This window comes from Salvelinus fontinalis, chromosome 26 (genome assembly GCF_029448725.1).
Source record: "Salvelinus fontinalis isolate EN_2023a chromosome 26, ASM2944872v1, whole genome shotgun sequence".
Lineage (NCBI taxonomy): Eukaryota > Metazoa > Chordata > Actinopteri > Salmoniformes > Salmonidae > Salvelinus > Salvelinus fontinalis.
In genome coordinates this window covers 37,318,299-37,338,900 of record NC_074690.1, presented here as the reverse complement: position 1 = coordinate 37,338,900, position 20,602 = coordinate 37,318,299, and the positions used below count along the sequence as shown (strand labels likewise).

Here is a 20,602-nt window from a genome sequence, read left to right as displayed (position 1 = left end):
CTAATTACCTTGCTACATGCATATCTACACACACATACTGATTCTGTCTGTGTCCTCGTAGGGATATTGACATCTGGATGCCTGAGATGGAGCAGCAGGAGGTGCCATCAGGCTGGTGGGATACAGAGGCAGACCGCTCCCTCCTCGTCGGTGTCTTCAAACACGGTCTGCGTTTTGAATGTCAACGTCTTTAGGCGTTTTGTTTACTTGTCCAGAATACCTTGTGTTTATCAGTAGGAAGGTGGTGCTGGGTGTTTTAGTGAGTGTGTTTGTAGTAACTCCAGTCTGTGGCTCCAGGTTATGAGATGTACACCACCATGCGTGCCGATGACTGTCTCTGTTTCCTGGAGAGAGCTGGTCGCCCTGACGACCAGGCCATTGATGCGGAGCAGCACTCTGCAGACGCGGAGCTGGGAGACGGGTGAGCTACACTGGCTAACCTTATTAGCGCTTCGCTAAACGACCCGCTGACTTTATATCACTAAACTCTTTAGAGCTGGCCTCTCCCCCATGAACTTGACAAATTGGTGGCTGTAACTTTGTTTTTGCCCCCCAGAGGAGACGATGACAAGTATTCTGAAGACCCAGAGTTCAAGCCTGCGTTAAGGCACACCAAAGACCTGTACGAGGAGGTGTGAATCAGTACTTAATATTCTTCATTGATTGATTTTGGTTAGAGAATATTGTTATTATATTCATGATAATCCCCCCCCCCCACCCCCCACCCCAGGCTGACTCCATGAACATGGGTGACGATATCTGTGTCGATGACAAGCCGGGGCCCGTTAAAACCAAGGGACCGCCTTCTGGCCTGTCAGGAGCCTGTGAGTGGCCGACCAGCTCGTCACTTACCGCGCGGCTCCGGCGTCTGATCACCGCATACCAGCGCAGCTACAAGAGAGAGCAGCTGAAGGTGGAGGCAGCAGAGAAGGGCGACCGCAAGCGCAGGAGGTGTGAGCAGGCCAGTAAGCTGAAGGAGATTGCACGCCAGGAACGCCAACAGAGGTACCAACTACTACCCTCAGCTATTAACTCTGCAAGCATATGTGTCCTGAATCTGAGGTACAGTTGTTGTTGGTTTAATGTGTCTGTATGCTGTAACCTTACACAATTATCTGATATAAGACTCAGAGTGAGTTTTAAGTGTTCCAATATTTTAACCATCTGTCTTGTGTGTCTTCACTTTCTCTCCTAGGTGGACCCGTAGAGAGGAGTGTGATTTCTACCGTGTGGTGTCCACGTTTGGTGTCGAGCGGATAAAGGAGCCAAACGCTCAAGAGGGGGAGGATGCTAAACTGGAATGGGCCCGCTTCCGGACCTTCGCCCGTCTGGACAAGAAGACGGACGAGAGTCTGAGTCGCTACTTCCGCTGCTTCATGGCCATGTGCCGGAGGGTGTGCAACCTGCGGCCCGCCCGCGGAGAAGGTCAGAACCGCGTCAAACAGTATTATTAAATACAGGATATTGAAAAGTGTAATCCCTTGACGCGGTCAAATATAATAGAGCACGGTGTTGGATATGTGGGTTGATTTGGAGAGACACCAATCCCTAACCCTCTCTCCCTCCTCAGACCCGTCAGAGTTGGGGCAGTCTATGGCCCCCATCACCGAGGAGCGGGCCTCTCGCACCCTGTACCGCATCAGCCTGCTGCGCCGTCTTCGTGAGCGTGTCCTGCCCCACCCCTCCATGGAGGAGAGCCTGCTGCTGGCCCCACTCAGCTCCGAGCTTCCCGTCTGGTGGAGCACTCCGGCCCACGACCGGGAACTCATGCTGGGCGCCGCCCTCCACGGCGTCAGCCGCACCGAGCTTTCAGTCTTCTCTGACCCGCAGTTCTCCTTCAGCCAAGCCCACCACGACTACCTCGAGATCCAGCAGAACCAGCCCGCCCCTGCCACTCCCCTCCGCCAACCACAGGCAGAGGAGGGCTCCGCCGTCAAGGAGGAGGAGGGACTGAACGGGGAGTCCGGCCTCCTTGGAGCTTCTGAGGCTCTTGGCCACTCCGATACCCAGACCACACCCCTCTCTCGCCCTGATGGACAGGCCCGGACCGCCTTGGGCTGGAAGAAGAGCAGGGGGAGGGGCCCGAGAAGCGGAGGAAAGAAAGGCGGAAGAAGTGGAGGAGAAGGAGGGACGTCTGATTTGGATTCAGACTCTGATTCAGGCTCGTCTACCTCCTCCCGGCGATCAGAAAGCTCTGACGACAGTGGGGACAGCGACGCAGAGAGGGAGAGAGGTGAGTAACGGCTAAGAGGAATCTAGAAGAGTGTGAGGGTTGAGTTAAGACAACACGGGTAGAACATACTTTTTGTATTATTATTTTTGTCTGTTTTCAGTTGCTCTGAAGATGGAGGAAGATGGAGAGAACAGCTTGCTCTCAATGACTCCATCTCAAGATGGCGCGCCACCGGAGTCCCTCACTGACCCCTTCAGGGTTGACTGGCCCAAGGTATGTAAGGGGACGTGTACTGTCTGCAATTATAGAGCGGTGGTTCCCAACCAGGGGTACTAGGACCCCTTGGGAATACTTGGCCTTTCCACAGGGGGTACGTGAGAAGATTCATAAGACCATAGGCCTACTGGTAAAATGCACATGAAGGGGTACTTCAGGGGTACTCCGGGCAGAGCAGAATTCAGTTGGAGGTACAGTAACCGAAACAGGTTGGAAACCACTGCTATAGAGTATGGATGGGTCCAGATTCAGTATGTGGATGATGTTCTGGTTCAACAAACCGTATTGTGTTTGTGTAAAAGCTTACACATTAGTACTTCAAATACAGTAATAACAGGACGTTGAATAATAAATTGTGCAGTAAAAGGTTTGGTTTGTTGTGTTGGTGGAGTGATTTGACCGGTTGCTCCCTCAGGACCGTGTGTTAATAAACCGGCTGGACAGCCTCTGTACACTGGTGCTGTCTGGGCAGTGGCCGACAGGGCGACGCTACGCCTCTGACGCCCAGCTCAACCCAGGCTCTGACGACCTAGGGGCAGGGGATGAGCTCAGCTTTGCACGGCTCATGCGGAAAAGCCACAGCACACCCGGTGGAGAAGGAGCAGATGGAGAGGAATCTGAGTTCACGGTCAAACTCCTCAAGGTGAGATGAGAGAAACATAGAATAGAGAGGTCGAATCAGTTCTGGTCCTGGGCTTTTGTTCCAGTAATAACAGCTGATTCATATTTTTAAGCCATTGTAGTAAATTGGGATAAAGCATGGGTGACGTGATGCACAGATGGGATGACTAAATTGTTGTCTGTCCTCTTTCTCCATCCCCTTTTTCTTTTACTGTCCAACTCTCTTAGGAGGAGGGGCTGAAGCTGACCTTCTCTAAGCATGCCTTGATGTCCAACGGGTCAGAGGGGAGCGGGCGCAGGAAGCGTAGGGACCAAGAAGTACGCATATAGACTGAGTATACAAAACATTAGGAACACCTTCCTAATATTGAGCCGCTCCCCCCATTCCCCCCTTGCCCTCAGAACAGCCTCAATTCGTCTGGGCATGGCCTCTACAAGGTGGCGAAAGCGTTCCACAGGAATGCAGGCCCATGTTGACTCCAATGCTTCCCACAGTTGTGTCAAGTTGTCTGGATGTCCTTTGGGTGGTGGACCATTCTTGATACACGCAGGAAACTATTGAGCGTGAAAAACTCAACAGCGTTGTAGGTTTTGACCAAAAACTGGTGCGCCTGGCACCTAATACCATACCCCATCTAAAGGCACTTAAATATTTTGTCTTGCCCATTCACCCTCGGAATGTGCATGTGTGCCATTCAATGTCTCAAGGCTTTAAAAATCCTTCTTTAACCGGTCTCCTCCCCTTCCTCTACACTGATTTGAAATGTATTTAACAAGTGACATCAATAAGGGATCATAGCTTTCACCTGATCAATCTGTCATGGAAAGAGCAGGTGTTGCTAATGTTTTGTACACTCAGTGTATACAATACTTGTCCACATTCTCATGCAGTCAGTGGTTAAGACTGCTCATAATACACAGATACTTGTCTGAGAACAGTAGACAACAATAAGTAACAAACTACATACTCAAATGTTCATTCAGTGTCTGCATTCATCAAGCCTCGCTCACTCTCACTTCCCCCTAGTTGTCAGATCCAGACGGAACGGTCACGGTGGTCGATGCCATGACGGGCACAGTGCTGAGTGGGGAGCGGGCCCCTCGACGCAGGGACTTGCCCAACTGGCTGAAGGAGAACCCAGAATATGAGGTGGAGGGAGACATGCTGGAGGTACATTTTTATCTAGAAGACTGTGGCTGGGGCTCAAACGAGACTCTGTACAAGAGTAGTGCACTGTGAGAAATGCAGAATAATTTGAGATTTCCACTGCTGGCTGTAATGACTCTGTCTTCTGCGAACCCCTAGCTCCTTGTGAACAGGAGCAAGAGGAAGAAGAAGAGGACGGAGAAGGCAGTAGCGCTGTCGGGCAGTGAGAAGATTAACATAATTGATATGAGGACAGGAAAGAAGGTGAGAAATGGCAACGGATGAGTGCATTGGGGTTCCTCTCTCAAATAAATATTGATTTGTGGATGCTGATTGCCCGAGGGTTCATTTTTATTTATTTTATTGCTCAGGTTGGGGCTGCGCATGGACCTATGCTGCAGGATCTGAGGGAGTTTCTGGAGGAGAATCCTGACTGTGCAGTTGCACCAGAGTGGGCTGAGACTGTCCGGTGCTCTGTGAGTACCCTTTATTAACTTATTGAAAGGCAGGGGGATAAGTTCTATTTCAGATAGTAAAATATTTTTATACAATTGAAGTCAGAAGTTTACATAGGTTGGAGTCATTAAAACTCGTTTTAAAACCACTCCACAATTTTCTTGTTAACAAACTATAGTTTTGGCAAGTCTACTTTGCATGACAGAAGTAATTTTTCCATTGTTTACAGACAGATTATTTCTCTTAACTCACTATCACAATTCCAGTGGGTCAGAAGTTGACATACACTAAGTTGACTGTGCCTTTAAACAGCTTGGAAAATTGGAGGTGTACATGTGGATGTATTTCAAGGCCTACCTTCAAACTCAGTGCCTCTTTGCTTGACATCATGGGAAAATCAAAAGAAATCAGCCAAGACCTCAGAAAAAAATTGTAGGCCTCCACAAGTCTGGTTCATCCTTGGGAGCAATTTCCAAATGCCTGAAGGTATCACGTTCGTCTGTACAAACAATAGTACGCAAGTATAAACACCATGGGACCACACAGCCGTCATATCGCTCAGGAAGGAAACGCTTTCTGTCTCCTAGAGATGAATGTGCTTTGGTGCGAAAAATGCAAATCAATCCCAGAACAACAGCAAAGGACCTTGTGAAGATGCTGGAGGAAACGGGTACAAGAGTATCTATATCCACAGTAAACTGAGTCCTATATTGACATAACCTGAAAGGCCGCTCAGCAAGGAAGAAGCCACTGCTCCAAAACCGCCATAAAAAAGCCAGACTACGGTTTGCAACTGCACATGGGGACAAAGATCGTACTTTTTGGAGAAATGTCCTCTAGTCTGATGAAACAAAAATAGAACTGTTTGGCCATAATGACCATCATTATGTTTCGAATAAAAGGGGGAGGCTTGCAAGCCGAAGAACACCATCCCAACTGAAGCACGGGGGTGGCAGCATCATGTTGTGGGGGTGCTTTGCTGCAGGAGGGACTGGTGCACTTCACAAAATAGGTGGCATCATGAGGTAGGAAAATATGTAGATATATTGAAGCAACATCTCAAGACATCAGTCAGGAAGTTAAAGTTTGGTCGCAAATGGACAATGACCCCAAGCATACATCCAAAGTTGTGGCAAAATGGCTTAAGGACAACAAAGTCGAGGTATTGTAGTGACCATCACAAAGCCCTGACCTCAATCCTATGGAAAATGTGTGGGCAGAACTGAAAAAGCATGTGCGAGCAAGGAGGCCTACAAACCTGATTCAGTTACACCAGCTCTGTCAGGAGGAATGGGCCAAATTTCACCCAACTTATTGTGGGAAGCTTGTGGAAGGCTACCCGAAATGTTTGACCCAAGTTAAACAATTTAAAGGCAACGCTACCAAATACTAATTGAGTGCATGTTAACTTCTGACCCACGGGGAATGTGATGAAAGAAATAAAACCTGAAATAAATCAATCTCTCTACTATTATTCTGACATTTCACATTCTTAAAATAACCTAAGACAGGGATTTTTTACGAGGATTAAATGTCAGGAATTGTGAAAAACTGAGTTTAAATGCATTTGGCTAAGGTGTATGTAAACTTCCGACTTCAACTGTATATCTTCTTCCAGGGCTTTCTGCCAGACAGCCTCTTCCACCGGCTACTCTCCGCACACTCTGTCATTCCCAAGAGAGACCGTCACCACCGCCACCACCACGCTCCCCAGCCTGACCCGCTGGAGGACCCACTCCTGGGCGGAGGTGAAGAAGAGACCCTGGTCTCAGACGGGGCCTACATGATGGAGGACGAAGACTTGGAAGATTCTTCTTTCCTGACTCAAGCCTTTGATGTTAAGATGGAAGGTGGCGACAGCTTGTCACAAGGCGGATACGAGAGTTCTGACAGGGAGGCCCTTTTGGACGACGTCATTATGGCGCAGAAGGACTCGGACTCTTCCTCCAGCTCAGAGGATTGACCAAGCCTGTCTTGTCTAATATAGTCCCTGAAAAATCATGTTATTTTTTTTTCTATCATGATCTATATTGAATTATGGATTAATTTGTTTTTTTTGTTCTTTTTACTCATTTGTTTTATGTAGATTTTTGGAAAGGAGCAGGTTTGCACCCAACTCTTTCCATTCATGATATTCCTCCTCCCTTCATGACCATCCACTTGGTAGCCTGAACCCCAACAAAGTGACTCCATGCCCAACTCTGTTTCTCATGCCACTGCTCTCCTTCTCCCTCAACCACCCCTCAAACCCATCCCATTCCCAGCCTCATCTTTAAGGGGAGCCCTGATGTATTAGGAGCCCTTTTATCCAAGAACCTCCAAGCTGGTCCTCCAGTTTAACTGGACGAGAGGACACACATGTACTGAGCAGACCAGAACTTTGCTCCCATGATGCCTGAGTCTGATGTCATAGGACCTTTCTGCGCCCTGTTGAGTCAGTGAACTAGAAGGGGTCCAATATGTGGATGTACATTTTTCTGAAAGGATGTAACTTTAAGGGGGGGGGGGGGTTACCGGTATATTAGTTAATGATCCAATGCTAGGAAGATGGGTGTATTGTACAATGTAGAGCTGGTCAGTTGTGTGCTATGGTGCAAAGATGACCGCAATGAGTTATTGTTTTATGACCTGATTGTATCTGTGATATGAATTACAGCAATCTACAGTGAAAACAGCTGAGTCCTCTGGTCCTTGTGTATTTTCTTGACCGCATGTGTTCGAGTTTGTTTTCTGCAGTTTACACTCACAGTAACAGTCAAAAGTTTGGACACACCTACTCATTCCAGGGTTTTTCTTTATATTTACTATTTTCTACATTGTAGAATAATAGTGAAGACATCGAACTATGAAATGACATAAGGAACCGTGTAGTAAACAAATCCAAATATATTTGCGATTCTTCAAAGTAGCCACCCTTTGCCTTGACAGCTTTGCACACGCTTGGCATTCTCTCAACCAGCTTCATGAGGTAGTCACCTGGAATGCATTTCAATTAACAGGTGTGCCTTGTTAAGAAAATGGCCCTATTTGGTAAAAGACCAAGTTCATATCATGGCAAGAACAGCTCAAATAAGCAAAGAGAAATGACAGTTCATCATTACTTTAAGACATGGCAATGTCAGTCAATGTTGAAAATTTCAAGAACTTTCAAAGTTTCATCAAGTGCAGTCGCCAAAAACCATCAAGCGCTATGATGAAACTGACTCTCCTGAGGACCGCCACAGGAAAGGAAGACCCAGAGTTACCTTTGTTGCAGAGGATAAGTTCATTAGAGTTACCAGCCTCAGAAATCAACAATAAACTGCACCTCAGATTGCAGCCCAAATAAATGCTTCACAGAGTTCAAGTAACAGACGCATCTCAACATCAACTGTTCAGAGAAGACCGTGAATCAAGCCTTCATGGTCGAATTGCTGCAAAGAAACCACTGTCTGCTAAATGACTTAAATGTAAATGTATGTACTAAAGGACACCAATAAGAGACTTGCATGGTCTAAGAAACACAAGCAATGGACATTAGACTGGTGGAAATCTGACCTTTGGTCTGATGAATCCACATTTTTGATTTTTGGTTCCAACCACCGTGTCTTTGTGAGACGCAGAGTAGGTGAATGGATTACCTCTGCATGTGTGGTTCCCACCATGATGCATGGAGGTGTGGGGGTGCTTTGCGGGTGACACTGTCAGTGATTTATTTAGGATTTAAGGCCCACTTAACCAGCATGGCTACCACAGCATACTGCAGCGATATGCTTTCCCATCTGGTTTGCGTTTCGTGGGACTATCATTTGTTTTTCAACAGGACATGGCCTCCAAACACCTGACCTCAACCCAATTGAGATAGTTTGGGATGAGTTGGACCGCAGAGTGAAAGAAAAGCAGCCAACAAGTGCTCAGCATATGTGGGAACTCCTTCAAGACTGTTGGAAAAGCATTCCAGGTGACTACCTCATGAAGCTGATTGAGAGAATGCCAAGAGTGTGCAAAGCAGTCAAAGCAAAGGGTGGCTACTTTAAAGAATCGAAATCTAAAAAAATATGGTTACTACATGATTTCATAGTTTTGTTGCCTTCTATTATTCTACAATGTAGATAATAGTTAAAATAAAGAGAACTGTGTTGTAACTATCAATTGAAATGTAGTCACTGGAAACCAGTCTAATGGGAAGGATGGAATCTGGTCTACCATCTTATATGGTACCTTCACATGAGTGTTTTTTTTCCTCACCTTGGAAGCACCCATCAGACTTGTAGAGATCTTTAGCGTGAGCTCGCGACCATGTTCCCTCAAGTTTTACCCTAACGAAAATGGAGAGGGTGTACACGCTGAAGGTAAGCATTTCCTGCGTATCAGTATACTTTTTTTTTCAATATTTCTTTCCCTGGATGTGAACTGTTTAATTGCACTCGAATGGCATTAATTGCGTAATTCTGTCCGCTTTTCATTCCAAATGGCTCTAACAAACCCATTCTGATTGCATAGTACTGTCAGCTTTTCATTACATATGGCTGTAACAAACCCATTATTTCAATCTTAGAAGGTGGACCTTCTGGGCCAGCCCACCAACTCGGCCCATCCGTCTCGGTTTACCCCCGACGACAAGTTCTCTCGGCACCGAGTGACACTGAAGAAACGCTTCGGGCTCCTTCTCATTCAGCAACCAAGACCCGTGCTCTAGTAGTCTAGCAAAAACAGTATTAGCTGACTGTACACACATCAATTTATTTGAGTTATATTGAGTTATGTGATCAAACGTCATCTGATCTGACATCACTTTTTGTATTACTTTGATTTGCACTGTTTAGGCAACACGTTTTCTTCAAATTGAGATTGAGTGAATAAAGCATGTTTTTGTTAAACAACCTTTCACGGTTCTGTTTACTCATTTGATTAAGTATGTGAACTAGGTTGTTAATACCATTCTTATGGCACGATTTGTCATACTTGTTTTAATTAAGTTTATCATCAGTACTAAGAAATCTCTACAGGAGTGACGTCATTTCCCCAGAATAAATCCAAGGAAACCCGGAAGCCAAGTATCGAAAAGAGGAAACACAAAATAGAGTTAGGAAAGCAGCGGACCGATGTAGTGAGGATGGAGGTAAGATATAGTTTACGAATATTTCGTTATTGAAGATAGAGTAGGATTGTTTGCTAAATCTACGGAACTCCATCTTTTGTACCATCTTGCCATTTGAACTAGCTTTTGGATTTATCCCCAAAAAATTGCCTCGGCTGTGTTAACTTCACCCACAGTCATTCTTGACACGACCATCACTGGCTGTCATTTGTTTAAGCTAATAAACACTACATATCACACCACCTTTTTACTATGACAATATTTAACTAACTTGTATAAGTAGCTAGTTTTTCAATGTAAACAAGAGGTTCTCTCGCTGGACTCAACTCCTTTGCTTTGTCATGCAACTCCTACCCGAGCTGATCTCACACAGACACACACACTTAGATCGAAGAACACGTATAACTAGCTATTTTCATGGACAACTTTACAAGTTAGGATAATCAGATCGTCTTGAAACATATTTAGTCCTATGTCCATCACAATAAAGAGTGTTGGATTGGCATTGGGGAAGTTTCCTGTTTTCACACCAATCCATTCCTTAAAATTCCACGAGGGGGAGTGTACACTTCGAGAAGTTGAGGGGCATAATTCAAAATTGACCCATATCCCAATTTCCTATACATTTTGGATAGGTCTGAGCAGAGTTGTATTACTATGTTGTCCAGTAAGGTTAAATAAATGGAGATATTCTAGAGATATTTCCATCGAACTATTACATTAGATAAGCATGTCTGTTCTTTAGTCCTGAGTACGCGATCGATTATGTTTACTCGATTAGACAGACTTGTTCGACTACTATATTAATTGACTAGATCACAGCGTCGAGCCCCGTCGAGTTTGCTGAATATGGACCCGAATTAGCCCGAGCAACGTGATTTTGACAAATTGCCTGATATATAGCTAAATATCTTACGGTCAGATTTCGATTCTTATGGGGAGCAAAGATCTTTACAATAATTAAAAAATATATGTAAAAAAATAACAGCAAACGTGAGCTAAATCCGAATGCTTCATTGGAAGCTAGCGTTAGCATTGTTGGCTAGCCTGCTAGCTAGCTAACGTTAGCGAATTGAGTTTTCTTTGATGAGCTACAAGTATCTATCTGAGAATGCTGAACAAATCAGTTATTTGCAATTTAATTTTGTAAACTGAGGTTACCCAGCTAGCATTAGTTAGGCTAGCTACATATATTTATGTACTGCTAGCAGTTATAGCTAGCACACCAGTTGAAAACCTGTGTCGATTGATTCGTCTTGTCTGGCATGATGGGGATCTCTAGCTAGCTACATTAGCTGCAAAGAGCTCGCCAATCTTGGTTGATCCGTAGTTAAATCGCACAATTTTGATTGGTGTGTCACGATGGATCTTAACTTTTACTCTGAACTTTCTGATGGCACTGGTCAGAATGTCGACCCGGAGTTCTTGGAAGCACAGGCTTATAATGGATACGACCCAATTAACAAGGTATGGGGCCTATTTCTAAACAAGGGGGGAAAGAGTATTCACACGAAATGAAAATAACATATGTTGTGTATGCGTCCGCAGGCGAGTCAAGTGACTGTCCCAATTGAGCCTGATATGTTTGAACTGAATGGAGCTGAGATCCACTGTACTGAGAAAACAACATAAGTACTAAATCCCATTTCTGTTTGGCAGTTTCCAGGGGGCAGTGATAATTACCTTACCATATCTGGGGCAGGTCATCCTTTTCTCTCCTCTGAGGTGGGTATCATGATTCTAGAAGCCTGCACAGTTTCCATACTACATATTATTGACATTGTGCAGTGTATTTACACGTAACATGTTCATGTAATGTATCTGTCCCACTAACAGTTGTCCTTCTCCTTCTCTCTGTTTAGCAGACATTCCATACCCCCAGTCTTGGTGATGAGGTGTTTGAGATCCCTCCAATCTCCCTGGACCCGGACACGGCACTCAGTGTGGGGGACGTGGTTTCCCATTTTGGGGAACTCTCAGGTGGAGCAGGGAGTCTCGCGGGTGCTGGAAGCCTGGCGAGGAATGCTGTGGTGGGGGGCAATGACCCCTCCTTTGCCTCCACCTATGTGAACACAACCTCTCAGGGCCTGGAGCACCTGAGCTTGGGGGTAATGAACCAGCCTGGAGGGGGGGCCCTGCTCAGTTCAACACTAGGGGTGGTAAGTGGTGTACGTTATGAATAGCTTTGTGCATCAAGAATGTGTTTTTCTCAAATGCTAATGCTTTGTTAAGATAGTTTTTGTTAAGCGCTACTGCTAAGTAAACGCTCACGCTCCTGGCCTTGTCACTCTAGGAACTTGGCCACTCCATTGGCTCCCATTTCAGCAGCTCCTCTCCAATGACCATTGATGTCCCACTTGGTGACATGAATCATGGCCTATTGGGACACAATCAGCTAACCACTATTGACCAATCAGATCTGAGCGCCCAGCTCGGGCTTGGCCTTCATGGCGGGAACATTCTGTCTCGTTCCAAATCACCTGACCAGCTGTCTGTCACGCCCTCTCCAGCGGGCTCTCTCCAGGATGATGATATGGATGACTTCAGGGTGAGTGTCTATTTGTATGTTTGTTTATACAGTGCCTTGCAAAAGTATTCAGACCCCTTGGATTTCTACACATTTTGTGTTACAAAGTGGGATTCAAATGGATTTAGTAGTCATGTTTGTCAACAATCTACACAAAATACTCTGTCAAAGTGGGCCCAAAATTCTAACACTAAAAGATGAATACAGGTAAAATATAGTCGTTGCATAAGTATTCAGCTCCCTGGGTCCATAGATGTTAGAAACACCTTTGGCAGCCATTACAGCTGGGAGTCTTCTTGGGTAAATCTCTAAGAGCTTTGCACACCTGGATTGTGCAATATTTGCAGATTTATTATTTTCAAAATTCTTCAAGCTTTGTCAAGATGTTAGGGATCATGGCCATTTTCAAGTCTTGCCATAGGATTCAAGTAGATTTAAGTCAAAATTGTAACTTGGCCACTTAGGAACATCCACTGTTTTCTTGATAAGCAACTCCAGTGTAGACTTGTGTTGTAGGTTATTGTCCTCCTGAAAGGTTAATTCCTCTCCCAGTGTCGGGTGTAAAAGCAGACAGAAGCAGGTTTTCCTCTAGGATTTTGCCTATGCTTAGCCCTATCCTGTTTATTTTTATCCTGAAAAACTCCCCCAGTATTTGCTGATGTCAATCATACCCATACCATGCTGCAGCCACCACCAAGCTTGAAAATAAGGAGGCAGGTAATCAGTGGTGTGTTGCAATTCCCCCAACCTAGAGCTTTGCATTTAGGCCAAAGAGTGTATTCCTTTACCATGTTCTTTTGCAGTATTACTTGTTGCATACAAGATGCGTGTTTTGGAATATTTTGTATATTTGTGTTCTTCTTTTCACTCTGTCATTTAGGTCATTTTTTTTATTTTTTATTTAACCTTTATTTAACTAGGCAAGTCAGTTAAAGAACAAATTCTTATTTACAATGACGGCCAAACCCGGACAACGCTGAGCCAATTATGGGACTCCCAATCACGGCCGGATGTGATGCAGCCTGGATTTGAACCAGGGACTGCAGTGACACCTCTTGTACTGATATGAGTGCCTTAGACCGCAGCGCCACTCGGGAGCCCATTATTGTGGAGTCAACAATGTTGTTGATCCATCCCCAGTTCTCTCCCATTACAGCCATTGAACTCTGTAGCTGTTTTGAAATCACCAATGGTAACACCACTGAGCGGTTTCATTCCTGTCCTGCAGCTCAGTTCAGAAGGACGACTGTATCTTTGAGGTGTCTGGGTGGTTTAATACATAGTGCACAACATAATTATTAACTAGACCATGTTTTAAGATAGATATTCAAGGTCGGATAGGCAACAATAACCAATCTACCAATCAGTTCCCTTTTTTATGAGGCTTTTCGAAAGCTCCCTGGTATTTGTAGTTGAATCTGTGCTTGAGGGACCGTGCAGCTTTTGTATGTATGGGGGACAGAGGGAAGGGTTAGTTATTTAAAAATCATATCAACCCGTATTCATTTCACACAGTCAAATTGGACTCCAGAACTAATTTAGGCTTGCCTAAACAAGGGGCTGAATACTTATGCAATGGCTATCTATTTGAGTTGTAAATCTTTGGTCATTTTTGTAATCGTCACTACATAACACAGTCAAAAATCATTGTATATAAGCCCTACCCATTTCCACAATTTATCTTCTTAAAATTGTATTTTAAACCTAACCCTAACTCATGAAGTTTGATGCGTTGGACCACCAGACCTACGCATTTGGACGGAAGTATCTGCCTGTCTGGGAACGAGATTAGGTGTAATGTGACTAACGTGACTTCACTTTAGAGCGTATGCCATCTTTCAGCACGAAATGTCACTCTGTATGAAGCACATGTTTATATCATATTTGACATAGTGGGTTATTTCACATTTTACATGGGTGATTGTCTCAGTTATGCCACATTTATGAACCCTTTATAAAGCATGACATACGGTAATAGAAGCTTTGTAACACATTTATGTAGCACTTATGAAGGCTTTATGAAGCCTTTATAAGCTAAGTGTAATTTAAAGCGGTACCTAATTGGGTCACTAATTTCTTTTAATAAATTTTTCTTCCACTTTACCATTAGAGTATTTTTTGCATCATTTTTTTTACAATCAATTTTAATCCCAGTTTAACACACGCTTTGGAAGAAATCCAAGGGGTCTGAATAATTTTGGCAAGGTGCGTCTTGCTAAGTCTTACTAAATCTGCTGATCTAGTCTTGTATCTTTCCCCGTCTCTCTCTGTCCACTGGTCCCGCTGTCACCCCGAAGAGTGTGCTGGTTGACTCTCCGATGTCCCTGTCTGTCTCCCCTGCGGTACTCTCCCACCTCTCCACCATGCCAGCCTCTTCCCCCATGCTCGCCTCCTCAGTCTCCAGTGCCTTGGTGAGGCGCGGCGGGGGCAAGCCTGCCATGGTGGCCGCTACGGCAGGGCCTGGAGGAGGGAAGAAGGGGAAGAAGAAGAAAGATCCCAACGAGCCCCAGAAACCAGTCTCTGCCTACGCCCTGTTCTTCAGGGACACTCAGGCTGCCATCAAGGGCCAGAACCCCAACGCCACATTTGGAGAGGTGTCCACGATAGTAGCCTCCATGTGGGACAGTCTTGGGGAAGAGCAGAAACAGGTATACAGTACATACACTTTGACTAATACACATGTAGGTAACAGCCAAAATAAAGGAAACACTTGAGTAAATGAGGAATACAAAATATATAAAAAAGCACGTACTTCAAATTTATTTATCAGCTGATGTAAGAAGGGCTTTATATCTCAAAGTGCTGTACAGAAACCCAACCTAAAGCCCCAAACAGCAAGCAATGCAGGTGTAGAAGCACGGTGGCTTGGAAAAACTCCCTAGAAAGGCCAAAACCTAGGAAGAAACCTAGAGAGGAACCAGGCTATGAGGGGTGGCCAGTCCTCTTCTGGCTGTGCTGGGTGGCGATTATAACAGAACATGGCCAAGATGTTCAAATGTTCATAAATGACCAGCATGGTCAAATAATAAAAATCACAGTAGTTGTCGAGGGTGCAACAGGTCAGCACCTCAGGAGTAAATGTCAGTTGGCTTTTTATAGCCGATCATTGAGAGTATCACTACCGCTCCTGCTGTCTCTAGAGAGTCGAAAACAGCAGGACTGGGACAGGTAGCACGTCCGGTGAACAGGTCAGGGTTCTATAGCCACAGGCAGAACAGTTGAAACTGGAGCAGCAGCACGGCCAGGTGGACTAGGGACAGCAAGGAGTCATCATGCCAGGTAGTCCTGAGGCATGGTCCTAGGGCTCAGGTCCTCCGAGAGAAAGAAAGAGAATTAATGAGAGCATACTTAAATTCACACAGGACACCGGATAAGACAGGAGAAGTACTCCAGATATAACCAACTGACCCTAGCCCCCCGACACATAAGCTACTGCAGCATAAATACTGGAGGCTGAGACAGGAGGGGTCGGGAGACACTGGCCCCATCCAACGATACCTCCAGACAGGGCTAAACAGGCAGTATATAACCCCACCCACTTTTCAAAGCACAGCCCCCACACCACTAGAGGGATATCTTCAACCACCAACTTCCTGAGGCAAGGCAGAGTATAGCCTAACAAAGATCTCCGCCACGGCACAACCTAAGGGGGGGCGCCAACCCAGACAGGAAGATCACGTCAGTGACTCAACCCACTCAAGTGACGCACCCCTCCTAGGGACGGCATGGAAGAGCACCAGTAAGCCAGTGACTCAGCCCCTGTAATAAGGTTAGAGGCAGAGAATCCCAGTGGAGAGAGGGGAAACGGCCAGGCAGAGACGGCAAGGGCGGTTTGTTGCTCCAGGGCCTTTCCGTTCACCTTCACACTCCTGGGCCAGACTACACTCAATCATATGACCTACTGAAGAGATGAGTCTTCAGTAAAGACTTAAAAGTTGAGACCGAGTCTGCGTCTCTCACATGGGTAGGCAGAGCATTCCATAAAAATGGAGCTCTATAGGAGAAAGCCCTGCCTCCAGCTCCAGCTGTACTTCCACACAGGTGTGGTTCCTGAGTTAATTATTAATTTATTTTGATGACCATGGCTAGAAAAAGAGATCTGTGGCTTTGAAAGAGGGGTCTCGAAGAAGCATAGAGGGTTTAAAGGGTGTGTGTCAGTCACCAGATCTCAACCCAATTGAACCACTTGTAGGAGATTCTGGAGCGGTGCCTGACAATGTTTTCCACCAGCGTCAACAAAACAACAAATTCTGGAATTTCTGGTGGAAGAATGGTGTTGCATCCCTCCAATAGAGTTTCAAACACTTGTAGAATCTAAGCCAAGGCGCATTGAAGCTGTTTTGGTGGCTTGTGGTGGCCCGACACTCTATTAAGATACTTTATGTAGGTGTTTCCTTTATTTTGGCAGTTATCTGTACATTTAGAAAATGTCAAGGACATTTATGGTAAAAACATGTAGACTTTACGCACGTCTTTACTTCAGTAAATATACCCTCTGTCACTATTAGGTGTATAAGAGAAAGACGGAAGCGGCGAAAAAGGAGTACCTGAAGGCACTAGCAGCTTACAGAGCCAATCAGCTCTCACAGGTAAGAAACTCTTGGCCTGTCTTCGCTTGGAAATCGTATGACTATAGCTCTGACAATGTTTTACTGTAAATGTCTGGAAGCTATTGTTATCTCTTCAAAAAATGTGCTCATTTCCCCAGCCCTCCATTGAAGTGATGGACACAGCTTCTTCACCATCACCTCCTCCAATACCTGAGCCAGTGCCTTTGGCTCCCCTGGCTCCCGCCCGCACCTCCCGTCTCCCCCAACACATCGCAGACCAGAATACCATCACCAACATCTGTGCCTCCAATATTATTCTGGACGTCCCCCAAGTCACCACGCGTTCTCGCACAGGAGCTTGCAAGCCCCCCACCCTGGGCCCCACAGCCACCCCGACCCTGACCCCCACCATCACCAAGATCATCATCTCCAAACAGATGCTCCAGGCCGGGGCTAAGCTCCATCAGATACCCAACTCCATGGTGACGGTGCTCCCTGGCGGCGTGCGCACCCTGCTGCCCTCAGCCCCACGCCAGCCCCCACCTCTGCTGCAGATGCAGCACGCCCCTCCTCCCCCGCGGCTCCAGCAGATGGTACACTCCCCAGCCCCGCCTCCCCTACAGGCCAAGCCCCGAGGAGGGAATGCCGGGCCAGGGCTTCCTGTGTCCATCACCGCCACACCTCCCCCTCCACTACAGATCAAGATAGTCCCGGCCTCTTTGCAGGCAGACTCATCCTTGCCTATTATTGTTACGACAACAGCAACCGCCCACTCAATTGGTGTCAACACTTCCGCCGTGCCTGCATCAGCATACTCCACCCCTACAGTGGCTCTGCAGTTGGCGAAGTCCACTGACTTGACGGCGAGTGCAGATGAGGATTCGGTTACGGAAGAGTTCACTTCGGGAGAGGTTAGCTGTGGTTTCTGACCCAACGTTCATGTTAAATATACTTGGCGTTTCAATAATTCCTCTCAACTCTCACCTCTTTTTCTTCAGATGGAAATGGAGTTCAATGTGTCTCCACGTGCCACTGACGCTGCTTCTGGCCCCCTGACTCTCTGTGTACGAGTAGGATGCACCAACCCTGCAATAGAGAGCACGGACTGGGACAAAGAGTACTGCAGCAGTGAATGTGTGGCCACTCACTGCAGGTTTGTGGGTTTGGATATAAATGTATTTGTGTTCCTTTCTTTCTGTGAGAAAAGTTTGTCGTTTTTTGGGAGGTTTAAGTAGAAGTTGTGTTGGAATAGAAAAAGGAACGTGATTGATTATGTTGACTGACTTAAAGACTTGTCTTTTTAATTTTTTCCCCTTTCTCTCCTTCAGGGATATCTTCATGGCCTGGTGCTCCATCAGGAATCAGAACACCATGGTTGTCAAGTAAAGACCGGCCATACCCGGACAAGGGGAGAATTGTGATTTGCGTCTTGTTGGGTCAGGGGTGATAACAGGCCTGAGGTAGACTGAGTGGGATGAGAGGAAGAAATGGCGTTTGGAGGAGAGCAACTGGGGAAAAGAAGAGTGCCATGTACCACAAAGCGATCCAGTGGAAGGAAATGAGCACCATAAAAACACATGGGATTCATTTAGAGATGGACAGTGGAGACGGTGGCCGAGATAAAACGTGTGAGGACAGGGAGTGAAGTATATCTCTTTTTTGTGTGTTATATTGTTTGGACTTGCATACCTTTTACTGGATCCATTCACAATGATGGTGTTATGAGAGGATGTATACCATATGAAGGAACCTGAAATCATAGTGGGGATCTAAAGGGTTCTATTCCAGAGGGTATATTGGATCATAGTGCCGTCACATGTTGACAAACACTACATGACCAAAAGTATGTGGACACCTGCTCGTCGAACCTCTCATTCCAAAATCATGGGCATTTATATGGAGTTGGTCCTCCCTTTTGCTGCTGTAACAGCCTTCACTATTCTGGGAATGTTTTCCATTAGATGTTTGAACATTGTTGCAGGGACTAGCTTCCATTCAGCCACAAAAGCATTCGTGAGGTCGGCACTGATGTTGGGCGATTAGGCCTGGCTCGCAGTCGGCGTTCCAATTCAACCCAAAGGTGTTCGATGGGGTTGAGATCAGGGCTCTGTGCACTTCAGCATATGTCTGTCCCATTCTGTGAGCTCGTGTGGCCTACCACTTCACGTCTGAGCCGTTGTTGCTCCTAGACCATTTCCACTTCACAATAACAGCACTTGCATTTGACATGGGCAGCTCTAGGAGGGGTGAAATTTCACGACCTGACTTGTTGGGAAGGTGGCATCTTATGACGGTGCCACTTTGAAAATCACTGAGCTCTTCAGTAAGGCCATCCTACTGCCAATGTTTGTCTATTGGAGATTGCATGGCTGTGTGCTCGATTTTTATACACCGGTCAGCAACGGTGTGGCTGAAATTGCCGAATCCACTCATTTGAAGGGGTGTCCACATACTTTTATTTTTGAAGTCGGTTTTGACAGGAAAAAGTATTTTTTGTGATCCATGGCAGCCAAAAGCTTAATAAAAGTTTTCCATCTTTATTCTTATCTATTTGGATAAATATTTGATACCCATCTTTCTTTTGTTGGTTGCCTTTAGGTTCTCGGGGGGAAAAAATCAGCGTCTCTTTTTTAAGAAACCAAGTCAGGAAATGGTGAAAATATCAGATTGAGGAAAGTGGCGTATCATGCTACGCTCTTGGTTTCTGTTCACATATAGTTTAGTGGGCTCTAGAGACTTTCTTACTTTTCATTATTGTAAAATATTAGTCCACTGTGTCTAGTCCGGTGTGAATAAATGACTGTAGAAATCAAGGTCAATTTGACTTTCATGTTATTCCATTATTTTTAAATAAAAGAGCAATGAAGATAAAGAGCTCAAACTCTGGTGTCTCATTTACTGTGAGTAGCGGTGAATGTTTGTGCTAAAAGGGATGGCTGCGACAGACCAACAGTAATTAATGAGCCTCTCACTCTGAATTTACTTAATACATCCTTTACAATAAAAACAAATATTCTCCACTCAGGAGTAATAAAGGCCTATTTTTTTTTAATTGGGTTGCTACTTCCCATGGGTATGCACACAGGAAACAGCGCAGGTCCTAATCCAGGCACTTGTCATTTCCTGTTTGGACTACTGCAACTCGCTGTTGGCTGGGCTCCACACTTGTGCCATCAAACCCCTGCAATTTTGAAAGAATGCCGCAGCACACCTGGTGTTAAACCTTCCTAAATTCTCCCATGTCAACCCGCTCCTCCGCACACTCCACTGGCTTCCAGTTGATGCATCTACTACAAAGAGCAGCAAGGGGAACTACCCCTCCCTACCTTCAGGCTATGCTCAAACCCTACACCCCTGAGTACTTAGTTTTGACACCTCTGGTCTGCTGGCTCTCCCACCCCTACGGGAGGGCATATCCCGCTTGGCCCAGTCAAAGCCCTTTTCTGTTCTGTCACCCCAATGGTGGAACAAGCTTCCCTCTGACGCTAGGACAGCAGAGTCCCTGCCCATGTTCCGAAAACATCTGAAAACCTACATCTTCAAAGAGTATCTTAAAACACCCCCAAAAAGTACATTAGAAAGAAATTAGATTTTTTTTTTTATATATAAATTTAAACTCTCACTTGACTTCAATCTGTAAAGCTAAAGAGTTACAGATTCTGTGATAGAAATGTAAAGGTCATTTCAGATTGAACTGACATATGGCACGTTTATCTTGAATGGAGTCTCCGCTAAAGCGGAACATTGCCTTTAAATTGCAATTGAGCTGTAA

General features: G+C 45.6%; 2 protein-coding genes across 9 annotated transcripts in view; both read left to right on the top strand.

Annotated features, from left to right (window-relative positions):
- LOC129824251 (chromodomain-helicase-DNA-binding protein 8-like) overlaps positions 1 to 7,345 on the top strand; it is a 33,666-nt gene extending 26,321 nt beyond the window's left edge. For 4 of the 5 annotated variants that reach the window (XM_055883749.1, XM_055883748.1, XM_055883746.1 and 1 more), the window contains 13 exons: positions 62 to 165; positions 298 to 421; positions 557 to 632; positions 731 to 1,062; positions 1,196 to 1,425; positions 1,571 to 2,233; positions 2,334 to 2,446; positions 2,865 to 3,092; positions 3,299 to 3,388; positions 4,098 to 4,241; positions 4,377 to 4,481; positions 4,589 to 4,693; positions 6,292 to 7,345. In XM_055883749.1, the coding sequence (XP_055739724.1) occupies positions 62 to 165; positions 298 to 421; positions 557 to 632; positions 731 to 1,062; positions 1,196 to 1,425; positions 1,571 to 2,233; positions 2,334 to 2,446; positions 2,865 to 3,092; positions 3,299 to 3,388; positions 4,098 to 4,241; positions 4,377 to 4,481; positions 4,589 to 4,693; positions 6,292 to 6,636 (2,659 nt within the window). In that variant the 3' untranslated portion in view covers positions 6,637 to 7,345. The remainder of the gene's footprint in view (positions 1 to 61; positions 166 to 297; positions 422 to 556; positions 633 to 730; positions 1,063 to 1,195; positions 1,426 to 1,570; positions 2,234 to 2,333; positions 2,447 to 2,864; positions 3,093 to 3,298; positions 3,389 to 4,097; positions 4,242 to 4,376; positions 4,482 to 4,588; positions 4,694 to 6,291) is intronic. The other variant, XM_055883750.1, reaches the window with a different exon arrangement.
- Positions 7,346 to 9,697: 2,352 nt separating this feature from the next.
- On the top strand, positions 9,698 to 19,702 carry tox4a (TOX high mobility group box family member 4 a). Of its 4 annotated transcripts, none has more exons than XM_055883745.1 (9): positions 9,698 to 9,774; positions 11,413 to 11,478; positions 11,619 to 11,912; positions 12,047 to 12,301; positions 14,524 to 14,928; positions 16,789 to 16,869; positions 16,989 to 17,741; positions 17,829 to 17,983; positions 18,159 to 19,702. In XM_055883745.1, the coding sequence occupies exons 1-9, from the start codon at positions 9,769 to 9,771 to the stop codon at positions 18,214 to 18,216; spliced, it is 2,073 nt and encodes a 690-aa protein (XP_055739720.1). In that variant the 5' UTR covers positions 9,698 to 9,768; the 3' UTR covers positions 18,217 to 19,702. The 4 variants fall into 4 exon arrangements, with proteins under 4 accessions (XP_055739720.1, XP_055739717.1, XP_055739716.1 ...); XM_055883742.1 differs by lacking the exon at positions 9,698 to 9,774 and adding an exon at positions 9,803 to 11,220; XM_055883741.1 differs by lacking the exon at positions 9,698 to 9,774 and adding an exon at positions 9,803 to 11,220 and having other exon boundaries at positions 11,616 to 11,912.
- The last annotated feature ends 900 nt before the right edge of the window (positions 19,703 to 20,602 follow it).